General features: G+C 34.1%; 1 protein-coding gene across 1 annotated transcript in view; it reads left to right on the forward strand.

Moving 5' to 3' along the window:
- Window positions 1-27637, forward strand: part of Rgs21 (regulator of G protein signaling 21) — a 44992-nt gene that overhangs the window by 7053 nt on the left and 10302 nt on the right. Inside the window, exons 2-4 of the mRNA XM_028884626.1 lie at window positions 14399-14471; window positions 18630-18706; window positions 23259-23425. Of these exons, the coding sequence (XP_028740459.1) occupies window positions 14461-14471; window positions 18630-18706; window positions 23259-23425 (255 nt within the window). The 5' untranslated portion in view covers window positions 14399-14460. The remainder of the gene's footprint in view (window positions 1-14398; window positions 14472-18629; window positions 18707-23258; window positions 23426-27637) is intronic.

Below are 27637 nucleotides of genomic sequence, written 5' to 3' on the forward strand. Positions count from 1 at the left end.
TTGTCACGAACATTATTTGTAGTTCCATTTTGCATAAAATTAAATTGGTCAAGTAGTGGAATCATGACAACTTCTACAAAATTCTAGCAGAATTTCTTTTATTACATGTGTTTTTATTTGAGTTTTATCATCGCTCTACATTTGAGTGCAATTTCTGCCTTTCTGGGAATTGTCTGTGAAGGAGATTTATTTCATAAAAGCATAGGCACAGCCTGCTGCATTTAACCGAGATTTCCTGTTACACTAGTTACAGAATTGAACTGAGAGTCAAGAACAGGACTCCTGCTCCCAAAAGAATAGTATTTCACCTCAATGTGAATTTCTCACAGAGAAGTGGAAATCATGACTACATTTCACTTGAAAATCTACTCATAACAAAATAGAAATATTCACGGAGCAATATATTATGTGTGTATACATACATGTATACACATATATTGGCAATTTTTTTACATTTAAAAACCCATACCCATAAAAATTTATATTGGTTTATATGTGTTTTTAAATACTGCTAATTTTTCTAACTTTAATAATTAAAATAAGTTAAATTGTAACTTGTTAAAGTCAAGCACACACAATCTATTACTTGCCAACAAATATTTTCATTGCTTAGACAAGCATTCAGAAGTTGGATGCAAAAAATAAGAAACTGATATGTCTAAGAGTGGATAGGGGAAGTAAGCCTTCCTCAGCTGTGGAAAACTATTTAATGATGACAAGGACAAACTTAGCCTCTTTGCATTTTTTTCTTGTTTTGAGGCAATGTCCACACAAATGTCATTTGTGTAGGTTTGGCTGAATTAGATCTCCCTAGGTAGACTGGGTGACCTACAATTCACAGAAACCTGCCTGTCTCCTCTGAGATTTACCTCCTCTCTGCCTTTAATTCACACTGCTGTGAGAATGAACATTTTATAGAATAAATATCTTGCCATTTAAATTTTAAATAGTCTGTTTTACTATGACTAAATTAGGCACACAGATTCTAAAGGAAGAACTTGACTCTCTTAAAGTTATTACGTAAAAAGGAGTGATGTTCTATATGAAAATCATTACAATATTGATATATTACAGAGATAAACTATGACCATTCTATGACTAATAATTAATGCCCCAAACTATGGATCTTGCAATCACTGCACTTGAATACCAAGACAATGGAATGGTTATTGACTTTATTGATTCACAACTCAAAGTAGTCTTTGTGTTACTGGAATGTGAAAATGCTAGGCATGGTATTAAAGTAATGAGATGTCTTTTAATATCATCACTTGGAGGAGTAAAATTTTTGAAAATATTTTAATAGTTATGAGAAAAAAGGATGGACTATTCTGTTTTACTGAACACAACAGGGAAAGGACGATTTCAAAACAGATTCTCCATATGATTGCAATGTTTATCTTCTAATTTTAACTGCATAGCATCTAGCTTTATAACCTAAGTGAGTGAAACATTTTCATACCTAAAAGAAAAACAGATAATGCATTTACCTCCAAGTTATTTGATGGCATGTAACTGATAGTGACAAATAATTCACAAATTGAAAATTAGTATTTTCACGTGCAAGATACACTAACGTACTTTCCACTTAAATATGATCAGTATTCCTCCTATGAGTCTTATTTATGTTGTTGAGACAGGTTCACTCTGGGTAGTTATACTGGCCTGCTGTGACCCTGTTGCTTTGCTTCCCAAGTGACTGGATTGCATACATCTGGGGCCCCTAAGTTTTAGAAGTAGCATCTTCACATATATCCCCATCACATAAGTCAAAAGGGATATGAGTTATACAAGCCACTTATTCAGAGCAAGTGGATAATGTCAATAAATTAGTGCATATATCTACATATTTTAAACATGATACCGAAGTCAAAAGAGTCTGTCAAACAAGTCCTGGCCTACTCACAAATTCTTTAGTTGCCTGTAGTGTTCTATGTAAGGTTGAGGCCTTGTGGGCTTTTCTCCATGTCTTTTGGCATGTCTGTTGGTGTCATGCTTGGTCCAATCATGTTTAGGCAGTCATGTTGATGAGATTTTTGTGGTTGTAACTTTTGATGTTAATAGAAGATAAAATCTCACAGCAAACTCCCTGATCTTCTGGTTCTTAAAAATCTTTCTGCCCCCACTTCCTTCTCCAAGAAAGAGCACACTGAATGGTTATCTACTAAATGGTCAGCCCGGAAAACATACAAAAGAGTAACATTATACAGACTGAGCAGGCTATATTTAGAAATATATTTGTATAAACATATATGTGCTTAACAGCAATTAAAGAAAAAAAGGGAGGGCCATACATTTAAAAAAGAGAAAGGAGGAGAGTACAGGGTAAAGGAATGAAAGAGAAGGAAGAAATGGTGTAATTATAGTATAGTCTCAAAAAGAAAAGAAAACAAATTCCAGCCTGCTCCAATTTTAGCATCCACTGATCCTGCTTCATGTTATGCTTGGAGATGGGAGGAGAGAAAAATTTGTCTTCTGACAAATATCAATAATTTTGTGATGATATATCCAAAGCAGTAATCAATGATTTCTTCAAAAATAACAACAGAATTTAATTACACATAACCCATGTCAGTATACATCAAACAATGTTATATTTGGTATCTAATACTGATTGTCAACTTGCTTGAGAAGCTGTAAAGAGTTGGCATAATAGTTCAAAGTCTTGATGAGGGCTTTAGACAGGAGTTAACCGGCAAAGAGAAAGAGCATGGACTAATGAAGAAAGTACGTCATGAAATGAGTGAAACTTAGAAAAACGACACGGGATTTCTGTAAAAATCAGCACCAATAGCAAAACACCCCATGCAACAAGTGGTTTCTGCAATGCCACAGATCAGACAACTTCAAGAAAGCTTGAAAGTGTAAGGACAAAAATGCAGAGTCTAAAACATAATGTATGAAATGAAAAATCACTGCATTCTACAAAGGATAGTATAAAGGTTTGCCATCTGGAAGGCAAAGGCCTATTAAATAATTAACTGAGCATTTGGTAAATATAGAAAGTCTGTTACACCCAATCATAAGCATAAAATGATTAGAGAAAAATGTTATAAGAGCAAAAAATCTTAGGGCTCTTCATTCAGCATCTGTAGCAATTAATTAAGTATGCTTACAATTTTTAATTCATATTTCCACTTTACCAAGAAGGTTGTCTTTAATTCAAAGAGTAAATTCCAAGCAATTTGCATTGTAATTATTCCCCATATAAAAATGTATGTAATATGCTCAATTTTAAAAAGAAAGGCATACTTAGTGTTACACTATTATTGATAGTTATATTATTTTCATTTGTAAGATATATCTATCTACTCTATTTTTAAGACTAGAGTTATAAGAATTAGAGGTATAAAATTTGGAGGTATAAAAGTTAAATAAAGATAACTTCCATTTACGTGAAATAAGCTGATTTTATTATTGTAATTTGTGTGCTTGGTGGTTGCATGATAATTGTCTTCACAGTTTACTATACTTTTCTATATTAGATATATTTCAATTCCAGATAAGAATCTCAACAAAACAGGAAATTTGTACATTTAGGTGATTTTTATCAACTAAAATGATGTTATAATAAAATCTAATTGCTACAAAATTCTAGAGAATTGCTTCATATAAAATTCAAATCAGTAATGTATTTGTAATCATTTGTAATCAGTTTACTAACACATATCAAAGTGTAAATTGTGCACTAAATTTTTATCTGGCAAATTTATTTCTAGGAATTTATGTTGACATAAATATATGTGTACTGAGAGGATATCTATTATAGTATTATTTATAATTGTGAATTAGGAGACATGCAAAAATTATATACAGAATTAATAAAATATGAAGTTATTTGTAGGCATCATTATCATTACTAAAAATACATTTACTAGTATAAAACTTTAGAAGTCAGTATGATCAGTATCTTATACTTTCATATTATAAATATGATTAAAATAAATTAACTCACTTTGAGATAATGTTAGTGATTGAAAATATCTTCTGACAGTCCCATTCTTTTTTTATTCATCCATTTATTTTACATCCCTGCCACAGCATCCCTCCCATCCTCACCTCCCAGCCCCTGGCCTCTTCCCTCCTCCCTGCTCCCACACCCTAATCTTCTCCTTTGTCTTCTCCATCCAGGAAAGGGCAGGTGTATCATGAGTATCAATAAAACATAGCATATCAAGTTGCAGTAAGACAAAGGACCTCCCCATGTATTAAGGCTGGGCAAGGCAACCCAGTATAAGGAGTAGGATCTCAAATGTCAGTAAGAGTCAGAGACTCTTACAGTTTCACAGGCCATTCATTTTTTTCTTTTTCAATGACAAAAGGTAAGTTGACTTCACTCACAATAACATGCACATAATCTGAATCAATAAATCACAAGTTTAATGTTACTTGTTTTCATTAGACTTTGAAAATCTTACTACTGTCATATTCAACTAGAAATAAATTGACAACATCTTACCAAATTCAGGGAAAGTAAACACTCGACTACTAAAATATACAGGACTCACCTTACTAGTGTGAACATAAAATTCAAATACCCCTTTCATTTTCCCCCTTGAAGATATGTTAGCTTCATTCTGAGCATAAGAAAAGCATCATTTCTCTTCATTTCCCAAGGTCATTGCTCTGAGACCCATCAGATACCTCTATGACTTGCTGAAATCACCCTTTAAATATTTCTGGTTCTGTAGTGCATATTTCTGCAAAGAATGGAGTGTGGATTTTTATAAAAAATCATCATATTATTGAGAAAAATGCAAACTTCTGGGAATATAGGAAAATAAAACTGTGAGACCACTTGTTATTCTAACTTAAACAAGTATCTGTAACATGGATTAAGCTATGAGGGCAATTTCCTAGAGCTTATAAAGTAGAAGGATGCTTTTCAAATGAGGTGTATCACGCAATTAATGTACCCAAATCTTCATCATCTAACATCAATGCCTTCAGCAAAAATACAAATGAGAAAGAAAAAATAAAGAGGACAGCACAGATAAAGAAGAGAAGGTATTAAATCAGACCCTCAAACTCCTAATCTACATTAAGGGACACACACACACAACACACACACACACACACACACACACACCTTTTCCCTTTTGTACATTAAGAACAGGATTAAGTATAGGAATTTATTTACTTAAACAATAACAAATCATATCTTTTAGCCATATCTGAGGCAAGTTGCAAGATTCCCACTAGCTACTGAGAAAAGTAAAAATATGAATTTTCATTGTATTCTCTTAATTAAATTTTCACAGTCCATATTACTATTAACACAATACCTCAGCTCATATTATTATTATGTGTGGGGTACTGTGTTAGATGTTGAGGAGAATTGGAGACTGAAAAACTATTTAACCAGTACACATGGACCAAGAAATTTGAATGCAACAGCTGGGGAGACCACTCAATGGTTAAGCACACATGTGGCTCTTGCAGAGGACTTGAGTTTAATTCCCAACACCCCTATCAGAGAGCTAACAGCTTTGGCTATCACTCCAGCCCCAAGGGAACCAAAGCCCTTTTATGGCCTTCTTGGGCATCTGCATTCCCACACACAAGCAAATGTGCCTATATAATTAAAAAATAATCTATTTCTAAATTATTTAGTTATTTTACATCACAACCCTCCTCTGTTTCCCTTCCCGCCTCTGCTCTTAGTGGTCCTCCCAACTCCCCTTTACCTTCCCCTCACACACATCGACCCCTTCTCCATTTCTATTAAGACAAGGGCAGGCCTCTCATGGATATTGACAATACATGGCTTATCAAGTTAAAGTAAGACTAAGTACCTCACATGTCTTGAAGCTTGGCAAGGCAACCTAACATGAGTAATAGGGTCCCAAAAGCCAGTAAAAGAGTCAGAGAGAGGCCTGCTTCCACTGTTAAGAGTCCCACAAGTAGACCAAGCTACACAACTATCACATATATGCATAGGTCAGTCCTATGCAGACTCCTGTTCTTGGTTCAGTCTCTGTGAGCTCCTATGAGGCCAGGTTAATTGATTCTGTGGATTTTCTTGTGATGTCCTTGACCCCTCTGGCTCATACAATCTTTGTTCCCACTCTTCGACATGATTCCCAGAGCTTTACCTAATGCTTGACTGTGGATCTTTGCCTTTGTTTCTACCAGTTGTTGGATGAAGCCTTTCTGATACCGATTGAGCTAGGAACCATTCTACTAATATACCAGAATATTGTTAGGCATCATTACATTGAAAAAATATCATCCTGAGTAAGGTAACCCAGACTCAGAAAGACAAACATGGTATGTATTCACTTATAAGTGAATAATTGCTATAAAATAATGGATAGCCTTGCTGTAATCCACAGACCCAGAGGGGCTAGGTAACAGGAACCGCCCAAGGGAGAAACTTGGATCTCCCTGGGAAAGAGAAATAAAAGAGATTTTGTGGGTGGATAGGTCGTAAGTGGGCATGGGAACATGAGGGATCAAGTGGAGGTTGGGAGGGGAGTACTGAAAGAGATAACTGGAAAGAGAGGCATGGGCATTTCAGAGTCAGGTAGAAACCTGGTAAAAGGAAACTCCCAAATATCTATAAGGATGAGCCCAGCTAAGACTCCTAGCAATTGCAGATCTATAGCCTGAACTGGTCATCTCTTATGACTAGGCATGACTTTCAGTGAAGGAACTAGGACACCAACTCAACCATGTGAGCTTCCACCTAAAGTCTGTCCTGCCTATGGGATGTGCTAGAAAGGCAGATAAGGGGTAAAGGTGGCACAGAGTTTGAGGTAGTAGCCAATCAATGACTGGTCCATCCAGAAACTCATACCACAAGCATGAACCCACCCCTGACAGTGCTTGGAGCACCAGGACCCAGAGGCTGAATGGCCCAGAGAACTAGTATAGAACCAAGTATGACTGGAGGAAAATGTCAATGTAATGATGCCTACATCCATTTTTTTAAGCTGAGAATCACGATAAGACATGACCATATGCTACAAGATTAAAATGTGACTAAACATCCTACAGATATGATGGAAGGTCAGAGGTTAGAGCTCACTCTGGCTCCATGGATGAGAGGCAGGAGAGGTCAGGCAAGCTCTGTGGATGAGAGACAGGAAAGCATTCCGACCGAACTTTGAGAAAGAACAGAAATCAGAAGATTATACCTGCTAAGGACAAAACAAATTCAGAGTGCAAATGGTGTGAGGACTAATGCACAGAATTCCAGTTAATCGTGTTCACCTAACCCTCAGTTGTTTGCCTAAAGTGGAACCTATATTGAAAAGAGAAACTTTGAAGAAGTAAATAAAAATAAAGCACTTTGGAAGATGGTCTATAATGATGGTCACATCAGAACCACATATTGGAGAAAGTCCTAAGAGGTTTACATAATATGTAGTCTTCCTATAGAAAGTTCTGGGATGATATCTCCCTTCAGTATGACTCTTTGAAGGAGTGCAGAATGGACTTGAGTGAGAACAATATGGAAAGAGTACATTAGTTAAAATAAAAACATGGACTAGAGTGACATTGATGGAATTCTGATGATAGGCAGACACCAAGAATTTCTAAATACAACCTGACAGTGTCCTGTCTTTCAGTTGTTATTGTTTATATAACTTTGACATTTTACATTAGAGTGACTTAATGCATACTTTAAATATAAACAAAAAGAATAAGTTTGGGGGGTAAAGGAGAAAGAAGAAAAAGATAGAAAATTCATTTTTAAACATATGCAATTTCATGAGCTGAGGAAACAGATATGAGTACTTAGGAATAAAACAAAGACCCATAGTCGGGATTTGGGTGATTATGATAGTATATTGTATTCCTGTCTGTAGTGTTAATAGGAGTTTGTATGTATGGCTGACGGTTGTAATCTGTCTGTAGGTATCTAGACCACTTTAAGAAAGACTATATGATACAGTATTCTTTTTCAGGATAGGTATGAATATAATAAAAGCAAAACAAACAGAATTAAAAAGGTAGAGGCATTTTGTTAAAATACCTTGAAATAATCAAAACCATGGTTAGAAAAATATTGTAAGCAAATATGAAAATGATATCAAAAATTACTTTAGATAATTTTTTAACTTTAAATTCAAGAATCTCTACTTTTGGCTAAATACAATATTGACAATACAGTTGCCATTCTTTCCCAAAAATACTTTAAAATAGTATTAAAGGAATAAATATTACATAAATCTACAATAATGAAGTTACAGTAGGGTCTTAAGTTTTAAAAGTAAGTTTTTTTTGTTTTTTGTTTTTTTTTTTTTAGAGAAAAATATTTGATGAGCAAAACTACACAGTGAGGCAAGCAAGACAAGACTGTAGACCAAGGACTCACTACATATTCGCAGTTGACTGGCAAAGGTAAGGTCCAGTGTGAATAAAAGGCAGAGGTTTACATAGCAATTGTTGGAAATATGAGAGGCAAATTCCCAGGTGAGAACATACCACAGTCTACTAAAAGGATATGTCCTGTGTCCAGATCAATAAATGAAAAAGAGGCATAATAAGGAAAAACATAAAAACATTCCATGATATCAACAATAAAGATGTAAAGAAAGGAAGGCATGGGGTCTGTCATCAACAACACTGGACAGAATCACCAAGGGAACAGAGTCATCTAAACAAGGCATCCAGCAAGCAGCGAAAACACATACTACAGAGGACATTGAAAGTGATAGCCTCCCTGGAAGTCCTTACCTAGCTTCTTTAATATACAATTATATTAATACAATAAATGCTGGATCAAATGTTTTAAATATATATGCATGCATATCACGTTCATCTCCATACACTCTAGCAGCTTTATTTTTAACAGATGAAAACTCTGAACAACCAGTGTTCATTGAAAAGTGGATGGTAACATAGTAATATAACCATGCTATGTGAAAAAAATGACTATTCATATAGAAAGCAGTATGTATTATCTTCAGGATCATACCAGTCCTGCATTTTCATATTCTATATGACACCATTTGCCAAAAATTCTCAAGATGATGAATATAAAGATAAAGAAAAATCAATAACTTGAGGTAATATAGATGGCAGTCTATAAAAGCAGAGCTTTGAGGCAATGGAATAATTTTCAGCCTTGATTGCTACAAAAGTTAAATAAATACACATGCTAAATTTTTTTATAAATCTGAAAAACATATATACATACATCAGTGTTAATTCTGTTTTTTTTTTGTTTTTTGTTTTTTGTTTTTTTTTTTTTTTTACTGTATATACTTACGCACAATCTGAACCACTGAGAAATCTGATGGGCATGGGAGACCTTTTTTTTTCTATGCTTCCATCTTCCTTGGAATCTGGAGTTCTCTGAAAATAAACATTTTAAAAAAGACTAGGTATCTAGCTGCTCACTGGTAGGGTGTTTGTCTGGCTTCTGTACAGCCCAAGGTTTGACCCTTGCACCACAAAATATAAATTAATAGTTATAAATTAAACATACTTTTAGAAAATAACAGAAAAATCAATATGGATGAGAGGAACAAACAAAAAAATCTATATTTTTACAGAAATAATTTACAAAACATTGCACTAAGAATTTTGGGCACAGTCAGTAAGCAATCGGAAACCAGTGAATTTATTGTTTAGTGATTATTCAGGAAACCATATCATTATAATAGCATCTAGGATAACAAATTGTACACTATCCTTTCCCAAGGAGCATATTTCCTAAAAACCAATTGATTGAAAATTAATGCATGTATGACATTTCTGAATTTCCTGTAGCCAGTCTATAAGTCAGGCCTAAGCACCACTAATCAGAAGATTAAAAGGCCCACTCGTCAGCAGATGATAGATTCAGTGGGAGACTCACTGCTGTCGGATTCCCGGCAGGGCACTTATTTGAGGACTTCCTGCCTTCTTCATAATGCTGAAAAGGGAGTTCCTTCAGCAATAATCTACAAATTAAGAGAAACCCATTTAGCCTGTCAAAAAAGTTACATGATTGAGGATCCCTAAGCAGCATGCCAGGTATTTAATCAGTACTTTGCAACAGACTGAATAGTCCTTATTGCCTTTGCTACTCTAGAAAATTTAATTTTATATACATTTTTAAAAGATAAAATGTGAAATCAAAATTATTGTATAAAGGGAGATTACTGGTCATGAACAAAATATGTGAAAATAATCTAATGTATTGTAGGAAAATGGTAATTGGCTGAGAAAAATTTTTTTGGATCATTCATTTTTCATTGGGGTCAAAACTAGTACATAAGATAGGGTAAGTTATCTATCTGGAAAATGTTTGATTGCAGTAAGAAAATAAAATAAGCAATAACTTATGCCATGGCATATATATTTTGTTCTAAATTATATAATAAAAAAATTAGAGTCATTATCTTATAAAGTAGTAAAACAGGCCATATTCAGCACTTTAAGTATATTGGGATGTAATCCTGTGTGTGTGTGTGTGTGTGTGTGTGTGTGTGTGTGTGTCCTTCTATTTGTGTGCATTTCAATCTGTGTCTATTCCTTTAATGTTAGGGACTGAAACCTTAAAATATAAAGAGAATCTAATCAGCTTCTTCTAAGTATTATACAATATTAAATATATTATTATAATAGTTTACAGAGAGTTGCTCTTTTCAGTTTATCAAAATTTCATTGCAAAAAGTTGAACCACAAGAAAGTTAACATAGTTATTTTGGCCAAGGATGCAAACAGTCTAATTACAAACTTCTTTTAATATTATATTATTTAGCTTTGTGAATATTCCCATGACTATTACCTTGCTTTGCATATTTTTGCATTGAATATTAAGCTCTTTACCAGAGAGTTTAAAGAAAGGGAAAGTTACCTCAAGAGAAGAGTTAAACAGATGCTGCATATATAAAATGGCAATGTAGATATTTGAAAAGTAGATGAGAGGAAGTCAATTAAATTGCTCTGTGTGTGTGTGTGTGTGTGTGTGTGTGTGTGTGTGTGTAATTTAGAGTATTCAACAATATTAAGGAAAATTTCAAATTTGAGTTCAATTAATAGCAGATATTATGAGACGATGAGATTATAAAACTACAGCAAAGCTAAATGGTGTCAGGATCACTGTGCTATTAACTTGCATGGTTAAACTTGTTCCACCCATACTATTGTCTACAAACCCTTTAGATGTTGTCCTTGAAGAGTCTTGGTTTGCTAATATATAAAATGAACTTTGAAATGTTGCCTGGTTCATAGAATAATTATCAATCAGATAATGCCTAGTTTCTGACACATATATGTACAAAATATTTTAGCTCTTAATTAGTTTAAAACTTCCATTGTTTTAACTATTGAGATCTTCCCCCCCAAATCACTCATGACATTCTCCCCTGAATGCCATTCATCTAGTTCAGAAATAGTTTTAAAACTAAGAACTTTTTTTCCAGCAGCTACATCAGGTTAAAAGGATAATTTCCCATTGAAATGATACTACACAAATTAATATATTTATTAACTTAATATATTATATTAATATATTAAAATTATTAATTATAAAATATTTAATTATTAATTATAAATTATTAATATAATAAGTTAATATGTTAAATTAATATATTTATTAACTTTTTCTCCTGTAAAAAAATGAGGAACAAATGGAGTAATGTATCTGTTTAATAGGAAGTTTCTTGTAAATTTAAAAATCATTTTGTTACCTCTGAGTATCCTGTGAAAGTGCTGCAACATTTGGTAGGAAAATTAATCAAACATTCGTAAACATTCTATGTATCTCTAAACTTCTCTCCATACATTTACTTTCCTAAACATGTTTTGCCTTCATCACAATCATGAGTGACAGCCCCATTTTCCCAGGCTACAAGGAGCAGAATCCATTCCTTTAACCCCTCCCATTGTCTTGGACTCAGGACTCTTTCCCTCCCACCCTTCAGACCTTGTCCTTTTATCCCTGAGTCCCTGCACGAGACTTTTTCACTTTCACATTTTTTGTTCAAATTTTAAGACAGAACTATGCTGCTTATTAAAGTAGGCAATTAAATGGAGTTCAGTTCTCTAAACCATGCCATTCTGAAGCATAAAAATGGGATGTACGAGTATAGTCAGTCTTGTTTAATCCCTAAGCCAAAACACAAAACTCTGATTCTGCTGATTTCTTCTGATTTCTAAATTATTTTAATTGATAGATAAGCCTGTATACTTACAGATAATGTTCACTTACATTTGCTTTTATTGACTCTTGTAATCTTCCCTTTTATTCCACATATATCTTAACCATGTTAATTTCCAAAATTATCAACTTCAAACTCATCATATAAAATCCAGTATCTCCAAGACACTTAGAGTGCTAAACACTCTAAGAATTTGGACTATATATTTCCTTTCTCCACACAGAAGCATCAAGTAATTTCAGTATGGCGAACTATTACCAAAAATCTCCTTTTCTATATCATCTTAACAATGGTTCTGTGAACATTAAATTTAGGGAAAAGAAATAAAACAATCATATATCTATAGTAACAACCAAACATACTGACTTAGCATATCTCTCATTACTTTCCTAACAGAATCTTGGAGATAGATATCATTTGATTTCATCAAAATGAGGCACAAAGAGGTCAAAATTACTGGATCAAACTTTCAAAAGTCACATTTATTTATAAACTCATTGGTCTACTCTCTAAATTTATACTCATTTTATTATATGCCAATCTTTTTTTAAGGACTTTAAGGAGTGGAGTTCCCAGGCTATAACAAATGCCTACTGCTGCTATGAGAACCGACTGTACACTTCATGGTTTAAAATAACCCAAATATGTAAGTGTCAAGTCCTGGGAACCATAGGCCAAAGTTAGACCCGTTGAGTTAAATTAAAAGTATTAGTAGGATAGACTCCTAGATTCTCTGAGGAAAGCATCTGTTCTTAAACCTTTGTTCAGTCTAGATGCCATTTGAATTTCTTTGCTCTTGGATACTTCTCTTACTGCATTGGTCCTATGTTCCATTCACACACATCCTCCTACACACTCAATCCCTCCTACCATTCCTCTGAAATGATCCCAGATAATTACACTGGGTCCCTTTGCTATGTAAAATAACATATTCATATTAGCTAGGTAGTACGATGCCTGGTCTACAGAGCAAATTCCAGGCCAGCCAAGGCTGCACAGAGAGACCCTGTCTTGAAAACAAAAACAAACCAAAAAAAAAAAAAAATCCTGAATAATGAACTGAGATTTTTAAAGGGAATGGGAAGTCATAATTAAACAAATTGTGATTACTACTTCCAGAAGGATTTATGAGAAAAGAAATAATTTCATTAAACTCTAAGCATGGATTTTAATTTTGTCTTGGAGTTTCAGTAAAAAAAGATCTTATTTCTGCCTCCTATTTCTTATATATTTTGACTGACTTTACCAAGAAAACATCTAAATTTTAAACTTATTTTCTAATACAATGTATTTTGAAAATAACTTCAAACATACATTATAAACTCAGTGTTGTATTATCCCCAATCAGCAAAACAAAAAGTCAAAACATGTTTAATGATTCAGTTTTTGCATATCATAAAAACATTACTTAATGGTGCTTGAACTAACAAAATGAATTGAGTTAATTGATGATTTCACTGCTTAATGACACCCTGATTGTTTAGGTCATTGCTTTTATTTCCATTATTCTCAATACTCCAAGGCCATTCATGTAGTGGGAATTTTTGTAGAGCAAACAAATAGGGATGTTCCAACTCCAAGTTTAAAGAAAGCCTATCTATAATACTGTTACAATCAAAGCTTGGCAAAGTATACATAGGGTTGCCAAACACCGTTTACTAAAGCACCGACATATATACTTTATTTTGATAAATATATTGGCATTATTATTTTAAGCATCAGTGTTGAATTAAGTTATATGGACATACATTATATAAGATTCATAGTCTAAAATATTAGAGATAAACATGTTATTAAGCTATGAGCAGCTGAACAAGTTGAGGGTAACAGTATAAGGCATTTACTAGAACATGTTTATATACAGGTAAAATTTTTTTTAATTTAAGTGGCTGTTTACGTGTGCTAAAAGATACAGCCTGCCTTGCAAAATCAAAAAATGAAGGGAAATGAACGATCTTTAAACACAATAAAGGTGACTATCAAGTGCATGTTATAATATAATATTGAACATCTTGAGAATACTAGTTGCATAGCAATGAATGCATATGAAAATTAGCAAGTAAACTAGCAGAATTATTATTCTAATGGGATCGTTATATTTTATGCCTGACTCAGAGAAATGTCACATTTATTCAAAGAATTATTTGTTCCTTGGAAGTAAAATGTTTTGACCAGAGAAAACTTAACAAAATGATAAAAGCTAAGACTAGCACGACTTAAAAAAAATGCCAACTTGTAACCCAGAGACAGGTATTTGCATACTAATTGTAATGTTCCTGCTGTCATGTTACCTTCAGCTTGAAGATCAGTCAGAAAGAGAAACTGCATCATCTGTGACAGGCAGACAGTGGGACGCAAAATGCCAGTGAAGTGAGTTGCTGTTTAAAGCTCTTTTCCTCTCAGAAGATGTATAAATGAAGCACCTGAGTCTTCAGTAGTCTCTATGACTTGCTACCTTCATTTATGATCAAAATGTTAATTGTTGCCTTTCATCCTAATTTTTTTTTTTTGCTTTTCTCTATTGATTCTTTTTTCTTTCTTTCTCTCTAAAATATGTCAACAATGTGTGACTTGCTTTGGTTCTAAATTCTGTTTGCTAGATAAAAAATGTGAAAGTAGACAGATCATTGATCTTTCTTTTCATCAAGTTTTTTTAAAATAGTGAGTTAGAAATAAAACGTATATGATCTTTGTAAAAATTATTCATTATCACAGTACTTATTAAGAAACTTTTACATGGATATTAAGTGCTGGGGAAGGAAGCAGCTGTCACTTCCTCGGGCACATGAACTCCTTGCTTGAATTTTCCATTCTCCAGCACACTGCTAATTGAGTGTGAACAGCTAAGTTGTTGGATTCCACATTTTTTAATGCAATACAACTGGTTCTAGCTGGCACAATTAGCAAGATAACTGGTAGCTTTCACGCAGTTCCCATCTGGTCTGGCTCTTCTCTGGACATGTAATATGGGTCCTGCCGGCCTGGATGCCACTTGGTTAATGAAGAAAACAGACAGGAAATCAGCCAAAACCCCATGAAATACTAAGTGCAGTTTTGGCTCCAGATACACAGTGAATTTTCTGGCAAACCATACACACATGGAAAGTTACTCTGATTATACACCAGAATTCTATGAAGTTCTCTCTCTCATACACACACACACACACACACACACACACACACACACACACACACACACAGGAAAAGAGCCACATATAACCTCCATTAAGGATATAATCAACACATAATATAAAATGAAAGGGAGAAAAGTAGTAATGAGCAAATGGCATAGTGTCCATTTATTTCAGATAACATACAAGTAAAAAGGAAATCAATGAAGCCTGTACAGTTTTAAATTAGTTGCCATTTTCTTATCATCTAATTATTATTTAATGGATTTTACAGATATTTCTATAGCTGCATTTTATAAAACATACAATTATATTTTCCATGCACATCAAACCTAAGAAATTTTCTACATTTATTGTATAATTTACAAGCTTTTATAACATATTGCATAGACTTTCTACTGAGTAACCAATTGCCCCAATTTAACTATTGTTTAAAGTCTGGGAGAAGTATGTGACATTCTACTGCAGGAAAACTATTCTACTACATGTGCTTCAAAATGAGCATATATGTGTTGACTTATGCATTTGGGGAAAAAGTTTTAAAAGAGTTAGTATCTTAAACAAATCTGTGTCTAAATATTAACTCTACCCACTACTATTTGTGATATTGTACAAGTCACTAGCATTTATAACCCCTTTTAGTCATTAGTAACAGAGGAATTTAATACACTGTTATTGTCAGGGTTAACTGATCAAAGGTATGTGACATGCTTAATGCAATAACATATAAACAAAGTACGGTTGCGCATTTTATTGTTCTGATAAATATTAGCTTTCAGTTTGTTTCTAAATATCAAAACTTGTTCTCCCAAAGATTACAAATTTAAACCCAAATTTAAAAATTTTTAGTGGTAGGAAAGATTAATTGTTAAAATAGATGCATAATAACCTAATTCCTGAAAAGGAAGCACTCCACTACTTCCATTCCTTTCAGTACAATAAATATTCAAAACTGTATCTTCTAGGTGAGAACAGGTCGCAAGGTAAGCATTCCCAGCATCTTTGCAAGCCACCGGGGTATCCCTTCGGAGAGCAGAAAAGCGGCTTACCCCTTTAGAGTAAAGTCAACATTTCTTGACCGGAATTTATAGTAGAATACTCCAGCAACTCTAATTGTAGGGTGCCTAACTTTCTATGTGCGTATATACAGAATACAGAGTACTTAAGTACATCTCTGTAATTCAAAACACTCTTGCTTTTGTCCTTAGTTCCATACTAGTTTCTGGACTTTTTTTTTTTTTCATCTGTTTTTCCTGTTTTTGCACAATCATGCAAACAATAGGAAGGGCTTCTGCTTATTGAAAACATCTCCATGCTCAGACTCTTTCGTTTCCAAATGGGTCTTCATGGGACCTGACTTTTGCCTTTAGCTTAATCAAATTCTGGCTCAACCTACAGGCTGTGTTCCTTTGTCCTCATTTCCCTCGGGGTTGACAGTCAGGCCCTGACGTTCTGTGGTTCTCCAGGCACGCTGTGACACTCTGTTTCTGATTCCTTTGCCAGTATCACTCTGTAGGATGTGGAGCTTGAACAATTTGTCTACACTTTTGAACAAGTTTATTCTTTGTATTCTCAAAGCATCCTGAAAGTCACATCTCCTTTCCATCGGTGATCTTATCAGCCCTTATCGAGATTTGATCATTAATCTCTTAGCCTAGCCACACTCGTCTGAGTGCTAGAAAATAACAGCTTTCATTTGTTATTAAGGAACCTACATAGGAACGGAGAAGTAGACTTCTGTACTGGAATGGATTCGCTGTTTCTCTGTTTTACCTGATGGCCCCTTCTCATTTAGAAAGATGCCCTTTAAGGCCCAGCTCCCCTCTGCCCTATGTATTACCATATACTCCACAGTATTGAGTTTCTAAACATTTAAATATTACATCAACCATCACATTCCAGTCTGCAAGTGAATGTTTTTGTACAAGTGCATTTTAAATGACCTTGTACATTTAAAGTACAAATAAATACTTTCAGAATTCCAACAAAACTTAGTATGAGAGCCATGTGATTCAACATAATCTTAGTGAAGTAACAGGTGGTAAATGCTCAAATGCACTTCAGTGTGAAATTAAATCTAGGATTAAGACTAATACTTAATTTATGAACAATGAAAACTAAACAATGCAAATCTTTTTAAATGCCCATTTCAATTAGAGATCACTATTGCAAAAGTCTCCTCGACAACTTGTGCCTTCGTTAGTAAGTTAAAGGAAAGATTGAGGTTTGTGGTACACAACTTAGGAAGGAAATTTGAGATAGAAGATGCCAATAATTTAGGAGAGAAAAATGAATGCCCAGTAGCCTCTCTTCCTCAATCCTCTTATTATTACACAAAAATACAACTAGTATTCAAACAGTGGGGGAACATAGTCAATCCTTTAAAAGGCATATAAAAGTTGCAGTAAATTATAAACAAAGGACCATAAAAAAAAATAAGCACTTCACAAAACCATATTTAGGATTATCATCTTGATATGCAACACAATATTTTATAACGATAGCTAGATGTGAGGCTATCTCTATTTTATTGTCAATTGTTTTAATATATGATTTAAATTAGCTTGCCCTTTGTCCTTTTGTACATCACCACTACATAATCAAACTCTTTGGCCAGGAATGGCTTCCTGTGGTTAGAGACTGGTTTCATCAAGATATTTATCTGTTAAGAGAAATAATAAATGATATATTTGTATCTCACAAAGATTATATCTTAAAGCTGATTTATTATTTTACATAATATCCCCCAAAGCATACCTTCCTCAGAAAACTTCAGTCCATAAATATTTTACTGCTTTGAAAAAAATACATCATACTCCCTGAATAGATTCCTACATTTATATAAATCAGTCCAGAACTGATCTACCAGCATAAGGAGAATAAAATCTGATTCAGAATGGGGAAAACACAGCAAAATACTAAAATCAAACATTTTCCATATCGTCATTCTTAGAATTTTTAAAGCCTTTCTTTACTTTCTAAATACTCACAATTATTAAACAGGGAAATTTGTATGCCATGAAAACTTAAAAATAATCATTCATTTTTGTTTTAATCAGGAGAATTTTTCAAAACAAAGCGACCCATAATTAATATTATGATCAGAAAAATTTATAGTTGCTTCACAGAATGAATATGTCTCGTGTGCCATTAATTTTATTGTTCACAAATACAAACACCTTTGGCTAGATTGATAAATAGTTTTCTGATAACAAATTATATTCCACATTATGTTGCTATGACTTTAACACATTAGAAAAATATGATATGATTTTTACTGACATTCTCCTGTTTCATGATTGGCTCATTTTAATGATGTAATTCAAATACAATGTTCAGCTTAAGTATTACTATAAGTTATCAAAGAAAAAGATCACAATGCTATTGTCAAGGGTAGATGCTGTTTCTACAGGTCTCCAACTACGGAATCACTGGCGTGGTCTGAAAATATGGACTCCCTCTTAGCTAACCAAGGTAAGATTCAAGCAATAGTGCATTTTAAAGATGGTAATTACACATAATTCATTAAACCTTGAAAAAGGACAAATATTTCATGAAGTTTGATATTGATCATCATTTGAAGAATAGGAATTTAAGGGCCCAGAGTCTAAACAGATTTTGTTTGAGCTTACATTAAGTTTGTCAAAAGTTCGGTTATGAGTACAAGGAAAATTTAATTATAAATGATAAGCAAAAAGCTTGCCATTTTCTTAGCCTGTCATTTGATGTATTTGATTGCTGTTTGCCATTAATACAAATGAAAAAAATATGCAAACTGTCAACAGCAGGAAATGTAAATTAATCACTTAATTTCAAACTCATGAGCTAAAATAGAAATTTATTAGTGGGTTTCAACTAAATGGTCTTTATTTTTTAGTGAATACAAAAACATGTCATTTTTTTTATTAATGCATATGTTCTGATATCTAAGAGCAGGGTTCAATATAGCAATTGTGACCAATCATATAAAACATTTTGATATTGACATTAAATTTTGCACACAAAATAGTCACAAAGTTTTCCACGCTTTCTGGCTTTTTTTTTTATTATAAACTATCTGCTTTGCAGTACATCAAGGTCATCCAGAGAGGAAAATTTGGGAGTACAAAGACAAGATAGAGCATATTTATAGTATTCATTGTATTTACCAAATGACATTTCTGTTTCAAAGTAATAAAGTATCAGAAAAGCTTAAAATAATAAAGCCTGGCACATTTTGCACTGCTTTTATTTACAATTAAAGTTAGATTGAATTAAATACATTAAGATACACTGAATATTTTGTCTTTATTGACTAAGCTCTAAAGCAGTTTGTGAAACAATCCACTTACAGCTCAAGTACAGCTAAAGACATTGATGTTGTGGATATAAAACAGATTTTCTAAGTTAGAATGGGCAGTTTCTTGTGTTCTTCAGTGTGTAACCAAAGGAAAAAGCCAAGTTTCCTAAGTCTCTCTTAGAGTCCTCTTCTGGTTGTCACGTGGGGACTGCAGAAAAAATTATTTTTGTACAAAAACTATGCAGAACAGAGCTGGCAATGGTCCTGAAATGGAGACAATTCCTCTCATATGCACACTTCCTGGGCATTGATTTAATTCTTGCTGGCAAATATGATTTTAAAGTGTGTTGCTTTTGTTTATGTTGCATTTGTTTAACTCTGTGAAACTGTGTCACTCTGCCTGTGTAAAACACTTGATGATGATCTGATAAAGAACTGGCCAATAGCAAGGCAGGAGAAAGGATAGGTGGGGCTGCCAAGCAGATAGTATATATAGCAGAAGATGGGGAAAGATCAAGCAGCCAGAGAAGGAGGATGACTCCAGGAACCAGCCACCCAGCTACACAGCAAAACACAGAGTAAGAGCAAGATTTACAGAAGTAAGCAAATGGGGAATGTCCAGAGACAAAAGGTAGATGACATAAATTAAGAAAAGCTGGCTAGAAACTAAGCCAAGCTAAGGTGGAGCACTCACAATTAAGAATAAGCCTCCGAGTTTGGTTTATTTGGGAGCTGGGTTGTGGGCCCCCACAAAAGAGCAAGAAACCCCAAACAATAGATACTCAAATAAAAGACCAAAGCCATAGATTTTTATCTAAATGACTATTTGATGTGGCTTTTATAAAAACAAGATAATTAATAGTGGTATACTTTATCTGTAACCCTAGCAAACTACTTAAACATTTTTGCCAACTTTGCCTCTATGTAGACTTGGCTTTCCTGTTAGCTTTCTATTCCTAATGTCTAACTATTCCATTTAATGTCCTCTATGACTTCTAAATAGATGAAGTCATTCCATCCTGCACACTGCCCTCAAGAATCGATTTTATTGCATGTAATATGTTAGTCCAGACTTATCTGGAATGTTTTCAGATTAAAATGTGTCTAGAACAGAAGAGCAAATCAATGAAATACTGAATACAGGACAGAGAATCCTGACCCCAGAATTAATTATTTTGTGCCTTGAATGCAATTAAGGTGTGGAAGGAATGCTTGTTTCAGAGAGTAGGCCTTCCTAGAAACTGAAGAGCAGCAGAAAACAAGACCATTTCTTGATTTCTAACATCCATCTCTCTATGTGGCATTCACACATCCCTTGAGGAGAAAAGCTTCATATGCCCTAATGATAAACATAAAATATTGTCAGGCAAGAATCAAAGTATTCTTTCTTTATTAAAGAATACTATATCTAACATGTTTGGATTTCAAAAGTGCATCATGGTTTGGATTTTCAGAGAAAATTTTGCCTTTTACTACAAATTTTAATGTCTAAATTTATGGCAGACAAGCTTAGTGCACAGTTAATTTAATTTTCATATAGTTAATAATAATTTTCATTCATTAATAACAACCATACTCTCTAACATTTATTCTAAGAATTTTGATTAGTATCTTGTCATTTTACAATGAATTTTCACTTTTACATTACTTCACATGAGAAAAACATCACGCCACTTTTATTTAGTGTTTTAGACACTTGAGATTTTGTTCTAAAAAGCTGTGCCTTATTTTATTGTTAAATTTCACATTTGTTTCCCATCTGTAGCAACCTATAAAAATTTGACAGGTCCTATCCTTTCATATTCTCTTTTTTCCAGTCAATCTTTCAATCCCCTGTATTTCCATAAGCTTCCTTCTTCCAGAGGATGAGACATAAGGGGGTAACTCAGCCTGCCGTATGTGCAAAAGGGACCCTAGTGGCTGATGAGGGGAAAACCACCAGTGTTTTGGAAGGCAAATTCTTGAGTGACAAAAGGCCTGAAGAACATGTTCCTTATCAGACATAAAACCTCACTTACAAGCATATCTTCTCAAATGCAAACTCAAAAACTGAATATCATGACCTTAAGATACCAGAACAGTCTAGTCAAAATAAGAGATCTGAACATAATCTTTCGAACATGGCCCATAGCCAGAGGCACACTCTCAACCATAGTTAGCTCGAAACATTGAGCAAGAACCACCTTTTACAATTAGCTGTGGATATTTCACAACAGAATTCTGGAAGGCACATTTCAATGGGTAGTGCAGCAAAGTAGAAACCTAAGCAGCAATCCAAGGATTTAAATATCTATCAAAGCAATGACTTGTGGCTCATGTTTTAATGGATGTATAGTAATAAGGGGGACAAGATGTAGGGCATTATAGGTTGAAGATGTAACTGGGGTTATTGATTTTTTTCTCTATAAATACATGTCCTAGTCAAGTAAAAGGAAATGAGCCCACAAATAAGTGAACCCCGACACAAAACCTACTGCAAAGTTGCCAGAGAAATGCACGCTCACAAGAAAATCTGACTGTAAGGCAGAATATGAGACATTTCACATTCAGTACATCACTTAAAGCAACATTAGGGAAAGCCCCCTTATTTGACTTTCAGAAGTAAAATTGTCCACCAAAAAAAGAAAAGGAGAATAAACATTCACCACAAAATATCTTGCCAGTTACTTGTAGCAGGAATCTTAAAAGTTCTTATTAATAAAATCAAACCCGAGGCCAGTTATTGGGGTCCATGCTGGTAGATCAGAGAGACAGAACAAGCCACAGCTAACCTCACCTGGTCAACTTCTCAGCTGGTCTTGTTTCCTCAGACTGGAAGCTTCTCTGTCCTCATCCTAATGGCTCTCAGCTGAACTGCTGCTGGAAAGCCTGAAGCTTAACCAGCCACATGCTTAACCAGCCAAATGCTTCTAGTTTCTGGTCCTCACGCCTTATATATATCTTTCTGCTTTCTACCACCACTCTCTGGGGTTAAAGGCTGGCTTTCTGGGATTAAAGGCATGTGTCACCATGCTTGGCTTTTTCCAGTGTGGCCTTAAACTCACAGAGATCGAGAGGGATTTCTATCTCTGGAATGCTAGGATTAAAGGTGTGTGCTATCACTGCTTAACTAGTGGCATTTCTGTTCTCTGACCCCAGATAAGTTTATTAAGGTACACAATATTTTGGGGAACACAATACCACCACAGTTACTTTCTTGGCTTAAAGATCAGATTTGTCAAATGTAGTCACCACAAACCATTTAAGGTCAGCATTGACTCTTCTCCTCTGAGCCCAAGCCAATATACCTTTTTCTCTCAGCTTCAAATTATGTCTCAAAAGCTTATAGAAAAGAAACATATTCTTTCCCTGGTTATTATAACATAATTAACTTGAGCTAAGCAGTTCAGTGGCCCATGGGCCTTCCTATCCAGTAGTCATCAAGACAGTCTCTGAAACATGTGATATCTAGAAATAGAAATCATAGTGAAATAGAATATAGAATAGAAAATAGAATATTTCTAGAAATAGAAATTCATAGTTAGTGAAGTTGATTTTTAAAGTATAAATGAAAATATTTTGGACCTGTGATTACTCCTAAAACCTGTTTTCTAATTTGGAATTGATAACATGTCAATATTACTTTAGGCTGGATGATTAAATATTTGCCTACCGAACATTCAGTAGATGCTCATTGGATGCAATGGACTTATTTGGGGAATGTTAGTGTCTTCTAGATGATGCAATGCTTTCTTAAATATTTTGTAGCTGGTTTGGATGCTTTCCGAACATTTCTAAAATCAGAATTCAGTGAGGAGAATGTTGAGTTCTGGCTTGCCTGTGAAGACTTCAAGAAAACTGAAAGTAGAGAAAAGATTGCTACCAAAGCCAAGATGATTTATTCTGAATTCATTGTCGCTGACGCACCAAAAGAGGTGAGTCAAGTATTTGAGAACAGGGAGGTTGCAGCCCACACTGGCTGTTCCCAGTTAGAAACAGAGCCAACCCTACCTAAAGAGTAAGCTAATCATTTCTCTTTCCAGATAGAAAATGTCAGTAGGCCCCAATATATAAATATATTCAACACTGGCATATTTTATAAATTAATGTATATGAAAGAAAACTATCTAACCAGTGGAATACAAGCAGTTTTCAATTTTGATGTCTGAGAATTCTGCCTTAGAGAATGTAGGAATGCCCTGTGTTCAAAAGGGGGTGTGACTTGCCTTTGTGTGAAAATGGACCAGAGCTATTTATGAAGTGACCAGGTTCCACCCATGCAACTTAAAGATCACTAAAATACAAAGGGTCTCAAGGTGAAATTTAGAATTATTCTGATCATATCTCTTTTAACAGTGTTTATTTTTAATTTTTATTGTGTTCACATGTGTGATGGTGCTTATTTGCATGCATGTGTTATGTGTAGATTCACTGCGCTATGTATATAAAGACCAGGCATTGACTTCCAGGTATGTTACTATCTAAATATTCCACTTTAATGTTTGATTTTATTTATTTTTGAAATTACGATATAATTACAACCTTTCACCCTTCCCTTTCCTTCCTCCAAATCATATCCTATACCCCTCCCTCCCTGCTCTCCTTCAAGTTTGTGGCTTCTTCTTTCATACAGGCTGAAGTGGACAGAGAAAAGTCCACAAGGCCTCAACATCACTAGACAGCCAAGGAAAGCAGAGCAGAGAGACAGTCTTCCCCAGGGAAGGGCACACCGAGTGATTACCCATGTCCATTTTTGAGGCAGAGACTCTCACTGAAACTGGAGCTCACTGTTTTGGCTAGACTGGTTAGCCAACTAAGCCAGAGAATCTGTGTGTCACTTCCCCATCAGCTTTAGGGTTCTAATCATGGCCAGCTTTGACTTGGGGGCTGGAAACACAAACTCAGATCCTCACACTAGTACCAAAATGTTTTCAATGAGCCCTTAGATGGTATTTCTGCTGTGGAGAGGTTCATTTGTGTTTGGCTTAACTTCCAGTAGATCAATACAAAGACTGGACCCTAACTAGTCTAGTATTAATTGTAACTGGTATTTAAATAATTTACATGTTAAAGTTCATAAAGATGCCTTGAAATTTTGTAACATGAAGCAAAAAGTGTTAATTCATAAGTAGTGGGCAAACAGGAAGCTACATTAAACTAGTAATGGCACAAATTAGCTCACAGCACCAGTGATCTTTCCTATAGTGGTAAAATACTGACAACTGCTAGAGTTACTTCAGTTTCTGATCCAACATTAGGATTTGTGCTGAGAGAAAAGTGGTAGTCCTTATAGGCAGAGAATGAATTACATGGACTGCAAATACATTGATAAAATCTAGGACACAAAAGCTCAACTCTTAGATGGACATTAACTACTGCAGTTATTACTAGGTTGGTATAACACTAACAGACACAAGAACCACTTATGTGTGGTTTGGAATTCACAGCGGGTGGAAAACTTTAACTCCTGTGGAGATCCTTTCCCACTCATTTCCAAGTCACCACCTAAAAATCAATATATAATTCTGGAAAATTGGAAAGGTAGTATATATGATTTGTCAGGTTGATTAATGTGTCATTTCCTAAAAGGTTTTGAAAGCAACCCTAAAAAACATATTTTATTGCAGTCCTCCTTCAAAAGCCAGTAGTTTTCCTTACTTACAAATCTAATTAGCAGTGGCTACTTTAAGATAACATTAGTAAAAATAGCTAATGAAAAGACGCTCTTAAAACTGTAGCTAAGTAACTGAATTATTCACTCAGTGACTACAAGCACTCAATGCTCTTGTAGGGAACCTGGGTTCAATTCCCAGCACCAAGACAGATCACAAATGTAACTTCTGTTCCATGAAATCTAATGACCTCTTCTAGCACTCAAGGGTGCCAGGCACACATGTGGTGCATAATCATATGTACAGGGAAAAACATCTATATATATGAAATAAAATAAAAATTTAAAATGAAAAAGAGTACAGCTGAACTCAGTTATAATTAATAATTTTAACAAAACTGTTCTGTTTATTTTCCTAAGCTTTTCTTCCAAACTAAACATCATCAGTAATAATTTAGGCAAATAATGCAATTATTATTTTAGGATATAAAACTTTTATAGCTTTTAAAATTTTACACATCTAATTATTCTAAATAAAATGTAAATAAAATTATGGTTCCTTTTCAAGTAATGGTTAGATTGTTTCAAATGACTCCAAAGTATTATCGAAACATGACAAATTTCATTGAAATCAAGGTGTGTGTGTGTGTGTGTGTGTGTGTGTGTGTGTGTGTACATATATAGCCACTGTCTTATTATTTACCATCCATTGTTTCTAATGCAAATGTCTCAGGACATTTCAATGTTTTGTTTTATTTACCAACTAAGTTGCTAAGTCCAAATACTTATTGACTTTCAATTACACATAAAAGGTAATGCATATGATAGTAGGTTTATTTATCAAACAGAAATTTTGAGTATCTGTTCACATAATAAATTCAAGAAGACAGAAGTAATTGACCTGTAACAAAACTCCACAATTATAAATGAGACCATATAATAATAAAACACACTTAAAGTTAATTATTGCCATTGTAGAAATGAGAGATTATAACCACATGCAAAGGTATAGGATAGATTTGTAGAGTTAATCACTGACTAAAGAAACAGGTCATGAAAAAATCAGTCATATTTTATAAAAAAAAAAAAAAAGCAAGCAAAGCTAAAATATTTCAGAATGAAACATACTGGTTTAGCACTGTGATATAAATCATGCAGATATTTTCATATTTTGCAAGTATTTTGGTATTGTTAATATCAGCAGGAGAATGGAGAACAGCTTTGAGATCTTTATCTTTGTTGTTGGAGATAAAAACATAATAGGAAAGAGTATAGATTTATCTGGAAGGCAAACTTGACAAGACTATGTGATCATTTTTATAAGTAGGTTAGAAAATACAGTAGTTCTCATAAACAGTAAGTCAATCTCAGAGGAGTTCATAGTAGACTATTCTCCTTTATTTCTGTATTCAGCCGAAGCTGTGTAACTGACTATAATAAAGAATTAAACTATAGCCAATTTTCTTGGTAGAAAGTCCTGTACTGAAGAACAGTGGCAGAGTCAAGTCTGGATGTCTACTTGGTCTTCTTTCCTTCCCATGTCTTTATTTCTTCAGTTGCAAAATTGCTACAGCCTTCATCAATTTTCATTGAATGCATCTAGATTATACCAAACTTAGCTACTGAATCTTGTGTGCAAACTGAGATCACAGGGTTGTAAGAATACCGTCCTCACAGGCTGTATACAAGAGCTGGACTTCCAGGTTCCTGGGAGATATGTAGGAATCTCAGCTACACTTCATGACCTCTCTCTTATAGCGTCACCTTCTCTCCGGTTCACCCCTTTAATCATGAGATGTGATGATATGGCACTGAATCTAAAGTGTGAATAAATCTCAATTTGGATTCAAATCCTGTGCCTCTTTTTTATTGTGCAAATATCTCATCTCCTGGATTCATATTCCTCATCTAAAACAGGAAAATAACGTGTGTATATGAAGCAGATGGAAATGGTGATGACTGAGATAGTAGGATTAGGACTCATACGATGTGGAAAAGTTTTTATAATATTTTAATCACAGTTTTCTAGGACTGTGTCCCTAGGTGAGCTATTAAATTTTAAAAGTACTGAAAGCAATCACTTGTAGATTTCTGTGAAGATGTAAAGACAGGCTTTTAAGGATTTAATAAAAATAAATGTGAATATACATTGCCCAAAATATGTTAACAAAATATCAGCTTCCGTTCAAAAGAGAAACTCATTGAAGGAACTCCATCATAATGGGCTAAGGGGAAAGTGTTTCATGAAGAAAATTGCATGACCCAGCTATTTTGAGTAAATGACTACACATTCTGAATATTACTAGACAACTTTTTTTTCAAGTTTTACTAATTTACATAAAAATCACTTGAGTGTAGAAAAACATGATTCTCAATACTGTGCTTATTCATATTTCATTTTGGACCATTGATTTCATATATTCAGAAATGTTAAAGTCAAAAAATTTATTAGCTTTGGGAAACTGTTAATCATAGAAAAAATTAAAAGACTATCTTCATTTTCCACCAATGGCTTTCACATATTTGAAACATTTAT

Source organism: Peromyscus leucopus, chromosome 15 (assembly GCF_004664715.2).
Source record: "Peromyscus leucopus breed LL Stock chromosome 15, UCI_PerLeu_2.1, whole genome shotgun sequence".
In the NCBI taxonomy this organism is placed as follows: domain Eukaryota; kingdom Metazoa; phylum Chordata; class Mammalia; order Rodentia; family Cricetidae; genus Peromyscus; species Peromyscus leucopus.